General features: G+C 41.1%; 1 protein-coding gene across 1 annotated transcript in view; it reads left to right on the forward strand.

Moving 5' to 3' along the window:
- derl1 (derlin 1) overlaps positions 1 to 10,794 on the forward strand; it is a gene marked incomplete at its 5' end in the record, with an annotated part of 32,811 nt that extends 22,017 nt beyond the window's left edge. Inside the window, 6 exon segments of the mRNA XM_063043383.1 lie at positions 800 to 864; positions 2,076 to 2,102; positions 4,370 to 4,465; positions 5,253 to 5,305; positions 7,676 to 7,786; positions 7,879 to 10,794. Coding sequence (XP_062899453.1) covers positions 800 to 864; positions 2,076 to 2,102; positions 4,370 to 4,465; positions 5,253 to 5,305; positions 7,676 to 7,786; positions 7,879 to 8,023 — 497 coding nt within the window.
- Positions 10,795 to 12,107: the final 1,313 nt, after the last annotated feature.

Consider the following 12,107-nt stretch of genomic DNA (forward strand, 5'->3'; position numbering starts at 1 on the left):
AATGTTCGTCATCAGCCGGGTCTTCTGTCCATGAACTCCCTGTCGGTTGCCTCCATACGCTCCAGTATTTGTTTTTTTTAGTTTTAAGTCCTCCTGCGCGAGAACCAACAGTTGTCTGTTGTTTGGCAATTTCCTTTTAAGTTTTCCTAGTCTGTAACTGGACAAACGCGCACCAAGTATACCGTTTCCTCTTTGCTTGTTTTCTGTAGATGTGTCCTGTGCATGCCCAGTAGGAGATTCGCCCAAATACCTGCTTTAATGTGGACGGAGGTATTTTCAAAAATGCCTGGTGTGGACGCCTATTGTTTTTACGCGAAACTAGCGTTTTCAAAATTATCTGGTCTAGTGTGGATGTAGCCTGAGTTTATCCTGTTGTGATGCCTATGCACATTACAGAATTGTAGTAATGAAGATGAATATTCACTATACTCTTAAGTTCTTTACAAGGGTTACTTAAAGTGTTAAAATTTCCCATTTTTAGCATCAGTGATTTAGCACTAAACAGGATTGAAGTTTTAGCATAATTGATCTGCACTCTGACAGATGCACTAGGTTGCTGAGCCATTGCAATACTGCATGGGATGGATACAGGAATCACTTCCAGATATATATTTCCAGATCAGTTTGCCTGACATATTCACTGCAGTCTTTAAACCAAGTCTTTTTATGATTATAGCATTTTCTCAATCACATCAGAGGAAAATTATAGGAAGTAATTGGTATTCTATGTTCTCTGCTACATATAATTGTTTTACTGTGAAACTAATCTACAATATAACTCTATTTTTTAAATGCATAGGATTCTTTGATGGGAGGACAGCCGACTATATATTTATGTTGTTTTTCAACTGGATTTGCACAGTGGTATCCTTTTCAAAATCACATTAAGTTCGTATTTGTACATCTTTACTGACCATGCAATACTGCATGGTGTTTTGTAGCCAATGGTCGCTATTGTAGGTAAGCAATGCAGCTGCCAGTAAATAATGTGATAATGGCCACTTAATCTGTTTTTGAGGAGCTCCAAAACGTTTAGTTGAAAGCTAAATTTTAAGCAGGGCACCAAGAAGAGCTCCCCTAGTTCAAAATATTAGATTAGATTTTTATGAGGACACGCAGTCCTCTTTTATTGTCATTTAGTAATGCATGCATTAAGAAATGATACAATATTCCTCTGGTGTGATATCACAAAAACACAGGACAGACCAAGACTGAAAAACTAACAAAACCACATAATTATAACATATAGTTATAATGGTGCAACAATACCATAACTTGAAGAACAGACCACGGCACAGTAAAAAAAGTACAAAGTTTCTCGAAAGTCCTACATCTCACGCAGGTGGGAGAAGGAAGAAAACTCTCCCTGCCATGCCCGACCACAGTCCGACAATGAGTCGTCCGAAAACTTCGAGCTCTGATCAGCCCTCCGACACCGAGTACCGAGCACCATCTCTATCCGAATGTTTCGACCTCAGCCTTGGTCGCCAGCAGCAGGCAAAGCTGGGGATTTTGGGGCCTTCCCTCCGGAGATTCTCGATCGCACAGTAACAACAGCAGCGAACCAGGTATTTCAGAAATTTCTCCAGATGTTCCTCTGCTTCTCACGTCTGTTTTCATCAAATCAGAATTGTCCACGGCCCCTATTTAACAGATACGATATCATTTCACCGGAGAGCTGCGCGATGCCATCTTCTCCTCCCGATGTACCAGGTTTCAGATTTGGAGCTCCTCAAAAATAAAGACGTCTCAGATAATACATTATCCATTAATTGTACAGCATTACATTAGTGATATCCTAGACTGGATTTCATGTGTCTGGGATGGGACACTTAAGTCGCAACTTCCTTGGGGTATTAATTGAGCCCTGGTAATAGATAAGCGTAATCTAAGTTGAATGGCATGTCTGAAGTAACTAACCTCGGCCTGAACAGAAATTAAAGAACCTCTGCTGGCCTACAATAAAATTAGTCATGATGCAAATAACTTTTGTTGGGGAATATACACTTAAGATGTATTAGTATGTAGTGGGAAATAACATGCTGTTAAAGTTTTCCTGATCAATACCATTACAGATTGTTGCATTACTCATTGGAATGCCTGTAAGTATTTTTGGAGGGTTAGGGTGCAGTGTGCTTCAGAACAGAATCATTTCTATCTTTGTGTTAATAGAAAACCTGGCTGTTCAGGATATTTTCTGTTATTGCACAAGTAGTGAAGAGTAAGAGGTAGTGCTGGAAGGGAAGAGAGAAAGTGGAGATGGTAATGATTCACTTTTGTACCCAATACCAGCCAGAGTTAATTAAAGCACAAAATGAACAAATAGTTGATTTCTGTTAGTAAGGAAGAAGTTTTGTTTTAGGATACTTGGCATGAGATGAGCCCTCTTTTCAATTTCACTATAGTTGGTAAAGCCTTCATTGATGGTAGTTTCAAATCCTTGACACCTTTCCTAACTCTGCATCTCTTGCTGTCCATGAAAATTTGCTCAGTTCTCTAGTAGCCCAGCTGTCTTGTGCTTTTCCAATTTCCTTCCTTAGAACAGTACAATGCTGGAACGAGCCCTATTGTGCTGAACTAATTAAAATAGTAATCAAATGGCCAACTAGCCTAATCCCTTCTTCTAACACAATGTCCATATCCTATCTGCGCCATTGTGCCGGCTACCATGCTCCTTCCTGGTTGCGACATCTACCTTCCTCTCAATCCCTTTACTTTCTGACCTGGTGCTCTGGTTCCTATCTCACCCCCCCCCTCCCTTGACCACCCCCCCCCCCAATCGAACTAGTTTAAACACTCCCAAGTGGTACAAGCCAACCTCCTAGCCAGGAAACATACATCAAAGTTGCTGGTGAACGCAGCAGGCCAAGCAGCATCTATAGGAAGAGGCGCAGTCGACGTTTCAGGCCGAGACCCTTCGTCAGGACTGACGAAGGGTCTCGGCCTGAAACGTCGACTGCGCCTCTTCCTATAGATGCTGCTTGGCCTGCTGCGTTCACCAGCAACTTTGATGTATGTTGCTTGAATTTCCAGCATCTGCAGAATTCCTGTTGTTTGCCTCCTAGCCAGGATATCATTTCCCCTCCAGTTAAAGTCCCACCTGTTGCTTTTGTCCAAGTCACCCCTATCCCAGAAGAGATTCCGATGATCTTAAAAACCTGAAACTGCCCCCTGCACCTATTCCTCAGCCACTTGTACAACTGTTCTATCTCTCCATTCCTGTTCTGATTAGCATGTGGCACTAACAGTAATCCAGAGACTGTGACATTTGAGATCCTGCGATCCTGCCTCGTTCCTAATTTTCTGTATTCACTGGGCAGGACCTCTACCCCTTTTCTACCTATGTCATTGTGTCAATGTGCACTGTGACCTTTGGCTGCTCACGCTTCCCCATAAGAATGTTCTGCAGTCACTCTGAGAAATGCTGAACCCTGGCACCTGGGAGGTAACACACTGTTTTCTTTGTGTGAAGTCAAGAAACAGGCTTCAATTACATAGGACAGTGTAGTACAGGAAAAGTCCCTTTGTCCCATAATATCTGTGCCAAATTAAACTACCCCCTATTCCTTGCATATTCATGTGCTTATATAAAACCCTTTTGAATGTCACCAACATGTCTGCTTCCCCCAGAACCCCTAGTAGCCTGTTCCAAAATAAACTCCCCCCCCCACCCCCACCCCCACCCCACCATAAAGCTATGCCCTCTAGTTTTCAGCATTTCTATCCTGGTGGAAAGATTTTGACTGTTTACCCTATCCATTTTTTTTAAAACCTCTAACAGGTCTCCCTTGTCTCTTGACATTCCAGAGAAAACAACCCAAGTTTGTCCAAACCCCTCCTCATAGTTAGTATCATCTAATCCTTACAATATCCCAGTAGACTGGTGCTGAACCTCTTCAAAACATGCACATCCCTCCTGTGATGGAGCATCTCGAACTATACACAATACTCTAAGTGCAACCTAATCGAAGACACATGAGGTACTGCAGATGCTGGTAATCTAGCACATTACACACAATGCGCTGATGAAGGGTCTAGTTTTATATGGGATTATGAACCATAAGTAATGATGTATTAATATCCTTCAAACTATGCAGTGTGAGGCTGTGAATATATCACAGACTGCTAGATGCTGATAAGTTGTGACCATGCAGTCTTAGCTGCTTCAACCCCACCTCTTTCCCCCACCCAGAAGTTGCTTGACCTGCTGAGGTTCTCCGGCAGATTTTGTTCCTCGTTGTGGTGATGTTGACAATGGTATTTGAACACAATCAAAGAAGATTGTAGACAGGCACTAGGATCACTTCACTTTATTTTTAAGGCAGATAACTACCAGTTTCATAATGTGATAATTCTTCCCTTTTGACAGATACTGTTTATCCCACTAATTCTGACGATGGTTTATGTATGGGCACAACTGAACAAAGACCAGATTGTGACATTTTGGTTCGGGATGACATTTAAGGTAGGAATATTTCTAGCTGCTGCTGTTGACCTACTCATTGAAGCTAAACTGGTTGTTCTATGTTTCCAACTTCTCTTGGGGAAACATACAGTTGACCTAATGCAGACCAAAAATGTTCCTGGATCCATCCTCTGGTCTGTGCATCAGTGGTTGATTCAACCAGAGCAGCAGTACGGTGCAATAGTCAGCCTTTAGATAAAGTACCTCTTTGGACTTTCCAAGGGTCTACTTTGTTCATTCATGTTGACATTTGCAAGGTATGCAAATGTAAAGATCTAAAGAGCAATATCCCACAAAGCCCAGTGAGAGAAAGGTTTGGGAGTTGTTAGTGATCTTTGCTGAGGGATATTTATTGACATGGTAGCAGGTTTGAAAACCCTGCTGTAAAGTCAGAACTCCCCTGTTGCTGTGTTGAGTCTTGGACTAGTTTGAGCAGTCATGTCTTGTTGGAGTTGGAGCTCCAGTTCCTGATCCACTTCACCAGGCAGCAGATTGAATGTTGAACATTACCAGTTCCTCTGTTTAGTTTTTCTATTGATCCTTTACAGAAATGTAGTACTGTACTCATTCTACATTCTCCCCAGGGATTTTGTACAACCTAGGTACTTTTGGGGAGGGTGGACATAGTGCTGCACTTTCGAGTAATTTTGTACTATACAATCTTTGCCACGGAGTCCTGGTCCCCACTCTCCACCTTTTCAATAATGGATGTAAGATGGTGGGGCGAGGGCGAGGAGGAGATCACCTATTATCAGTTTATGCACATTTTAAATTTTCTTTTACACAGGCTTGTTATCTACCATGGGCTCTGCTAATATTCAATTTTATACTGAGAAATGCGTAAGTATGCAGATTATATATGCTCTATCTGGTATATAACATTGGGAGTTTGAATGTAGACCAGGAACAGTGGGATCTGAGATTGGGGTACGGTGTGACCAAAAGGGAGCCAATAGCAGAGCTGTGGGATGTGCTACAAGCCAGACTATACAACAGGCAAGGGGAAAACTGAACCAAAATAATGTCCTATTTCTGTCATTATTTTCCCCCAAATCAAACACATATCCTCCCTCACCTTCTCCCTTACTGAAATCTAATTCGACCCTACTGAATCTGACCAGTTCCCTCCACACCACCCTCCTCCATCTGGCAGGACTGGGCCTCACCTTCAATAATTTCTCCTTTGGCTCCTCCTATTTTCTCCAAACTCAAGGGATAGCATGCGCCCCAACTATGCCTGCCTTTTCATTGGCTACAGTCCATGTTCCAAGCATTCCTTGCTAATGCTCCCCAACTCTTACTGCACTAGTGATGACTGCATTGGTGCTGCTTCATGCACCCATGCTGAGCTCATCAATTTCATTAACTTTGCCTCCAACTTCTCTCCTCCACTTAAGTTCACTTGGTCCATTTCTGACATCTCTCTCCCGTCTCAATCCTTCTGTCTTTATCTCTGGAGACAAACTGATTTTTAAAAATATAAACCTAGCGATTCCCACGGTCATCTTGAATATCTCTTTCCATACCATCTCCGGTAAAAATTGCTATTCCCTTTTCTAAGTTTCTCCTTCTCCACTGCATCTTTTCTCAGGATGAGGCTTTCCTTTCCAGGACATCAGAAATGTCCTCCTTCAAAGAACAGGGTTTCCCTTCCTCCACTATTGATGTTACCCTCACCCCGGATATCCACTGTCACTGCATCTTACCTTAACATGGATCGAGTTCATCGTCTTCACCTACCATGAGCCTCTGCATCCAGCACATTATTCTCTGCAACATCCGCCATCTTCAACGGGATCCTCCCACCAAAGACATCTTTATCTCCGCTTTCCACATGGATCATTCCCTCAGCCATTTGTCCATCTCCATCGATCACCCTCCTGGCACATTTCCCTGCAAGCAAGAGAAATGCTACACCTTCCCATTCATTACCTCGCTCGCCTCCATTCAGGGCTCCAAACAGTCCTTCCAGATGAGGCAACACTTCACCTGAGAATCTGTTGGGGTCATTTATTGTATCCGGTGTTCCTGATGCAGCTTCCTCTGCAATTGGTGAGACCATTGGTGTAAATTGATGGACCGCTTTGTCGAACATCTGAGTTCCATCCACAAAGGGTGGAATTTCTCGAGGGCCAGCCATTTTTATTCCCATTCCTGTTCCAACATGTTGGTCCATGGCTTCCTCTTTTGCCACAATGAGGCCACACCTCCTATTCTGTCCAGGTAACCTCCAACCTGATGGCCTGAATATCAATTTCTCCTTCCTTTGGTAATTCTCTCCACTCCCTTCTTGCAGGCTCAAAGGGCCGAATGGTCTACTTCTGCACCTAATGACTATTCCCCACTTTGGCCTCGTCTCTTTTCCTCGGCTGCCTTTCACCCCTTCTCCTTTCCTTTCTCCATGGTCCACTCTCCTCTCCTATCTGATTCCTTCTTCCCAGTCCTTTGCCTTTTCCACCTATCATCTCCCAGTTTATTTCATCCCCTCTCCACTACCCACCTGGCTTCAACTATAATCTTCTAGCTTGTCCTCCTTCCCTTCTCCCTCCCCTTCTTATTCTGGCATCTTCACTCTTCCTTTTCAATCCTTGATGATGGGTCTCAGCCCAAAACCTTGACTGTTTATTCATTTCAATAGAAGCTGCCTGACCTGCTGAGTTCCTCCAGCATTTTGTGTGTGTTGCTCTGAAATCTAACTTATTCTTTCCCAGTTGTGATGAAGGGCTATGGAGCTGGAAGGTTGACAAATGTTGTCTAACCTGAGTTTTGTTGCCAACATTTATTCTTAAAAGAAGACGCAAGTCGGCAATAATTTGACTTTCTTTTCCTTTAGCTAAAATATTTGGTTTTGAGGGCATTTGGGTACAAGGTGCCCAACCATTAGGTTTTTACATCATAGTAGATTTCACTCTGTCTGATCTTTGTATCCATAGCACATAGCAACTTCAAGAAAACCTGGGAGGGTGCACCCCATGTGGAGAGTTCACAATCCTGTACCACTATAGGAACTTTGTTAGAGGCAAGGAGTGCACCAATGATGTTTCCTTTTTTCTCTATTCTTCCCTGCCACAGAGGTCACTACTGAAAATCTCAAGGCTGTTAACTGTAACTCAATGGTACTGGGAGTGGGTAAAGAATGCTGGTAGTCTTTCATTAACCAAAACATTTTAAAACTGCTTTTGAATTTTAATTTTTGTGTAACCCCAACAGGATAATGGATGAGCTGGTTGGTATCTTTGTTGGCCACATGTATTATGTTCTTATGTTTAAATACCCTCAAGAATATGGAGGAAGAACATTTCTTAATACACCACAATTTCTGTAAGTAATAATAGTTGATACTGTCATTTTAGTTGCATAGATCCAGAAATTTTATGATAACATTACTTTTTCCTTTCATCTTCCCACTTCAGGGTCCGATGGTTTCCACCAAGGAGAGGTGGTGTATCTGGTTTTGGAGTCCGGCCAGATAGTAGAAGACCACAAGCTGAAGATCAGGGAGCTCGATGGGGGAGAGGATATTTCTGGGGCCAAGGTCAAAGGCTAGGAGACAACTGAACTTTAAAAAAAAAATGCAGCCCCCAGCAGTAGCATTTGAATCACTTTCTGTACAGTGTGTTGCCTGACAGTATCTTGTATTCTGAAGTTAAATCTGAAGGATTAGAAATGACAAGGGATACCTGTATAAGTACAGCTTCTTTGAGTAAAAAATAAAATATTAATATAGAACAGTATAAATGTATACTTGCAGTTTGTAGCTGCCAGGAATCTAATTATTCTTCCAACCTTCTTTCCTACACTATTCCACAAATTGACAGGACATTAATAATTGCAAAAATTGTGCCCTTTGCTAGGTAGACCCTATATGAACCAGGTTGGTGGCACAGGCAGGCGGCAGGGGACTTGTCAAAGAGGATGAATCGGCAACAGGCATTTTGTTCTTGTGCTGATGGGAGAGTGAAAGAATGTTGCTTTCTCTTGTAGAAATTTCGATTAAATGGTTCCTCGTGTTTCTGTTCAGCACAGATGGAACACTGAAGTCTTCCAGCTGAGAAAATCTGTTAATTTTGTGTATGCAGTGTTCTTTTGTGCATTTCTTCAGTACTTTAAAATGGATGTCAGAATTATCATCAAACTGTCTATTCTTGTATTTGAGAACCAAAATAGTTTGGTTGATCCTTCATCAGTCAGAATCCACTTCCTTGAGAGCAAGGCAGGAAAACAGCAACTCAAAGTGATCCTGGTTTGCTGTTCTTGATCAGGCCTATTGCTCATTTTAATTGGTTGCTGAATGGAATCAACTGAGGAAACAGTCGTGAAATTAGCTTGTTTATCCTTGGCCCTGTACTTGATATTGTGGTGAGGTAATGCACGTTTACCTCAGGTGATATCACAAATCAACCTCAGTGTGGATGTTTGTTACTTGGCACCATGGTTTAAATTTCTATTTGATTTGAAGGTAGTGATGGCTCCTTGTATTTTGTCACCAAAAGTGCCAAAATTTCACATCAAAGTTTGCATAGGCTATTATAAATGTGAGGAAAAAGCTGAAGGTGTCGAATGGAATAGCACGAGGCCAGAGATTTCTGAGAACCACCATTTATTTGCATTGTGCATGAGAGATTGAGTATTTCAACGGTGTTGCAATTGAATTTAATACCACCTTTGGTTGAAAAGAACAAAATTGTTAAAGTCCTTCTGATCCTTAATCCACTTATAAATTAGCAGTTGTGAACCAGAAGGCTTTCTACCAGCAGGACATGGAAACGTGATTAAATATTGTCTTGCTATGTCACAGCTCGTGCAGGAAATCTCCAACCCACAGTCACTTGGGGCTAAGCTGGGTGTGAGTGTGGGGTTAGTGAATTAAACACTGAAAATAATTTAATTTGAAAAGCCTAGAATTATTTTATCTACATTTATACTTCAAATACATTTTGTAATCCTAGCTGAGGAAAAGTTATGCTCCCAGAATATTTAAGATGAGGCAACTTTTTTTATTTTAGTTTTATTTAGCTTTTCTATTACATGTGGAAAAATTAATCTTGATTCAGTATGAATTGGGCTTTGTGCTAGTCTGTTTCATTAAGAGTGAATGTAAACATGAATAAAATATATTGGTGGATCTCTCACATGATGTATTGATCCCTTGAGCTCTTTTGTACAAAAGATTTATGCTTTTGTAATTAAAGTACAAACTGACAATTCTACATTGAATAGAAACCTTTCATCTGTCTTGATCTTTTAAAGAGATTAGACAATATCCTATGGTACAGTACTAAGAGCACTCCTGGAGCTTATGAAGTCCAACACATTAAAAATGAGTACTAATGAATGAAAGGAGAGGCAGATCCAAGTTTCCAAGATTTCTGCATTTTCATTCTTACCCTTAAATTTTTTGGTATGCTGTCTTCGGGCCTGAAATATTAATTATCAACAAACAATTGAACTCAACAGACAGCCTTGTCCCTTTTATTGAAGTACAGCCAATCTATCTTTCCGTTTCCAATTTAAAATGGTTACAGGCTATGAAAAGTTTTTGGATGTAGATGGATGAAATAAAAGGCATGTGTCACTGAGACAATAGTGCCCACTTCACTGTTGGTTACTCTCAGTCCTGCTTTCTTGTACTTATACAAGTCCAATCACTGCAATCTATAATTTATTGTTTGAAACAAATTTTAAAAAGTCAAAACTGCAGGCAAGACAGCAGCGTTGGTTACCTGGGGGCATTGAAGTTCAGAGTTCAATTCTGGCACTACCTTGTAAGCAGGCTCCCCATGGAATGTGTGGAGTTTCCCTGGGTTCTCCCACAGTCCAAAGATACATCGGGTAAGTTACCTGGTCACAACTGGTGTTGGTCTATTATGTTAGATGATCCAGAGGCTCTAAAAATCCTCTGGTCTGGTGTCTTACTGATGTTATAGAATGGATGAGGTCAAATTTCCTAAACTAAATAAGGAAAAAACATCATGGTTATTGGTAGCAATAAAAAAAAGTGTGCATCTTAAAAATAAACTTGATCATCTGCCCTTACAAATCAAGCCAGAAGTGAAAAATTTGGGTGTTACTGATTTTGAGGTAAATTTCAAATCATTAGCTATATTACTAAGACTGCGCTCTTTCATTTAAGGAAGAATTCAGGAGTTCATTGTCTTATAACATCTCAAGATGCAGAAAAATTGATGAATGCTTGTGTTTTTAGTGGATTAGATTATGGTAATGGACTCAGCTGAAGACTGCCTAAGAAAGGTATAAATCAGCTGCAGCTTGTTCAAAATGCAGCAGCAAGAATCTTCACCAAAATAAAAAAAATGTGAGCACATTACACTGGTTGCCTGTGTCCTTTAGGATCAATTTTAAAACACTCTTTAAATGTATACAAGGCTCTGAATAATTGGGGTAACATGAGGGGGAACAACTTTACTCAGAGTGGTAGCTGTGTGGAACGAGCTTCCAGCAGAAGTGGTTGAGGCAGGTTTGATGTTGTCATTTAAAGTTAAATTGGATAGCTATATGGACAGGAAAGGAGTGGAGGGTTATGGGCTGGGTGCAGATTGGTGGGACTAAGTGAGAGTAAGAGTTTGGCAAGGACTAGAATGCTGAGATGGCCTGTTTCCGTGCTGTAATTGTTATATGGTTAATCTAGCTCCTCTCTATATTTTGGAGTACTTATTCCCTTGCATCCCTAATCCATGAATATTTGTACGCTTAGTGTTCTTAGAGCCAAGTATACAAGAACTAGTGATGTGGCCTTTTGTTCTCATGCATCAAAAATGTGAAAAGCACTTCTGAAGATTTACTTAAAAAAAAAAATTGGCCTACTTAATGCCCATTGATGACATTTTTATAATTTGCTATATTTGATTACATTTTATTCTATTTGTCTTATTTTTAATTTTCTCATTTTTATTATAGTGATCTATCGATACAGCCTATGCAAAGCACTGTGAGCCTGCATCTTAATATACTAAAGGTGCTATATAAGGGGCCACAGTTTGAGGATAAAGGGGAAGCCTTTTAGGACTGAGATTGGGAAAAACTTCTTCACACAGAGAGTGGTGAATCTGTGGAATTCTCTGCCACAGGAAACAGTTGAGGCCAGTTCATTGGCTATATTTAAGAGGGAGTTAGATATTGCCCTTGTGGCTAGGGGGGTCAGGGGGTATGGAGGGAAGGCTGGGGCGGGGTTTTGAGTTGGATGATCAGCTATGATCATAATAAATGGCGGTGCAGGCTCGAAGGGCCGAATGGCCTACTCCTGCACCTATTTTCTATGTTTCTGTTTCTATAATTAGTTATTATTGCAAAATTGTGTCATGATTAGGTTAGGTTTAATCAGGGCTGGTTCGCCTGAAGGGCTTACTCCATGCTGTATTGCTAAAATGAAAATAATAAAACTTTTGTATGGAGCTGATTCTTTAGGGACAAGCTGGTCCCCTATCTTGTTCAAACATACTGGATAGTGAAATGCCCGGATAGAGTAAAAGTCGAGAGGGTGTTTCAATTTGTAGGAAAGCCTAGGATCCGAGGGTACAGTCTGAGAATAAAGGGATGTTGTATTAGTACTGAGATGAGCAATGGTGAATCTGTAGAACTCATTGACAATACAGTAGGTTCTGGTTAATTGGGTTACCTTGGA

The sequence above is a fragment of the Mobula hypostoma genome, chromosome 1 (genome assembly GCF_963921235.1).
Source record: "Mobula hypostoma chromosome 1, sMobHyp1.1, whole genome shotgun sequence".
In the NCBI taxonomy this organism is placed as follows: domain Eukaryota; kingdom Metazoa; phylum Chordata; class Chondrichthyes; order Myliobatiformes; family Myliobatidae; genus Mobula; species Mobula hypostoma.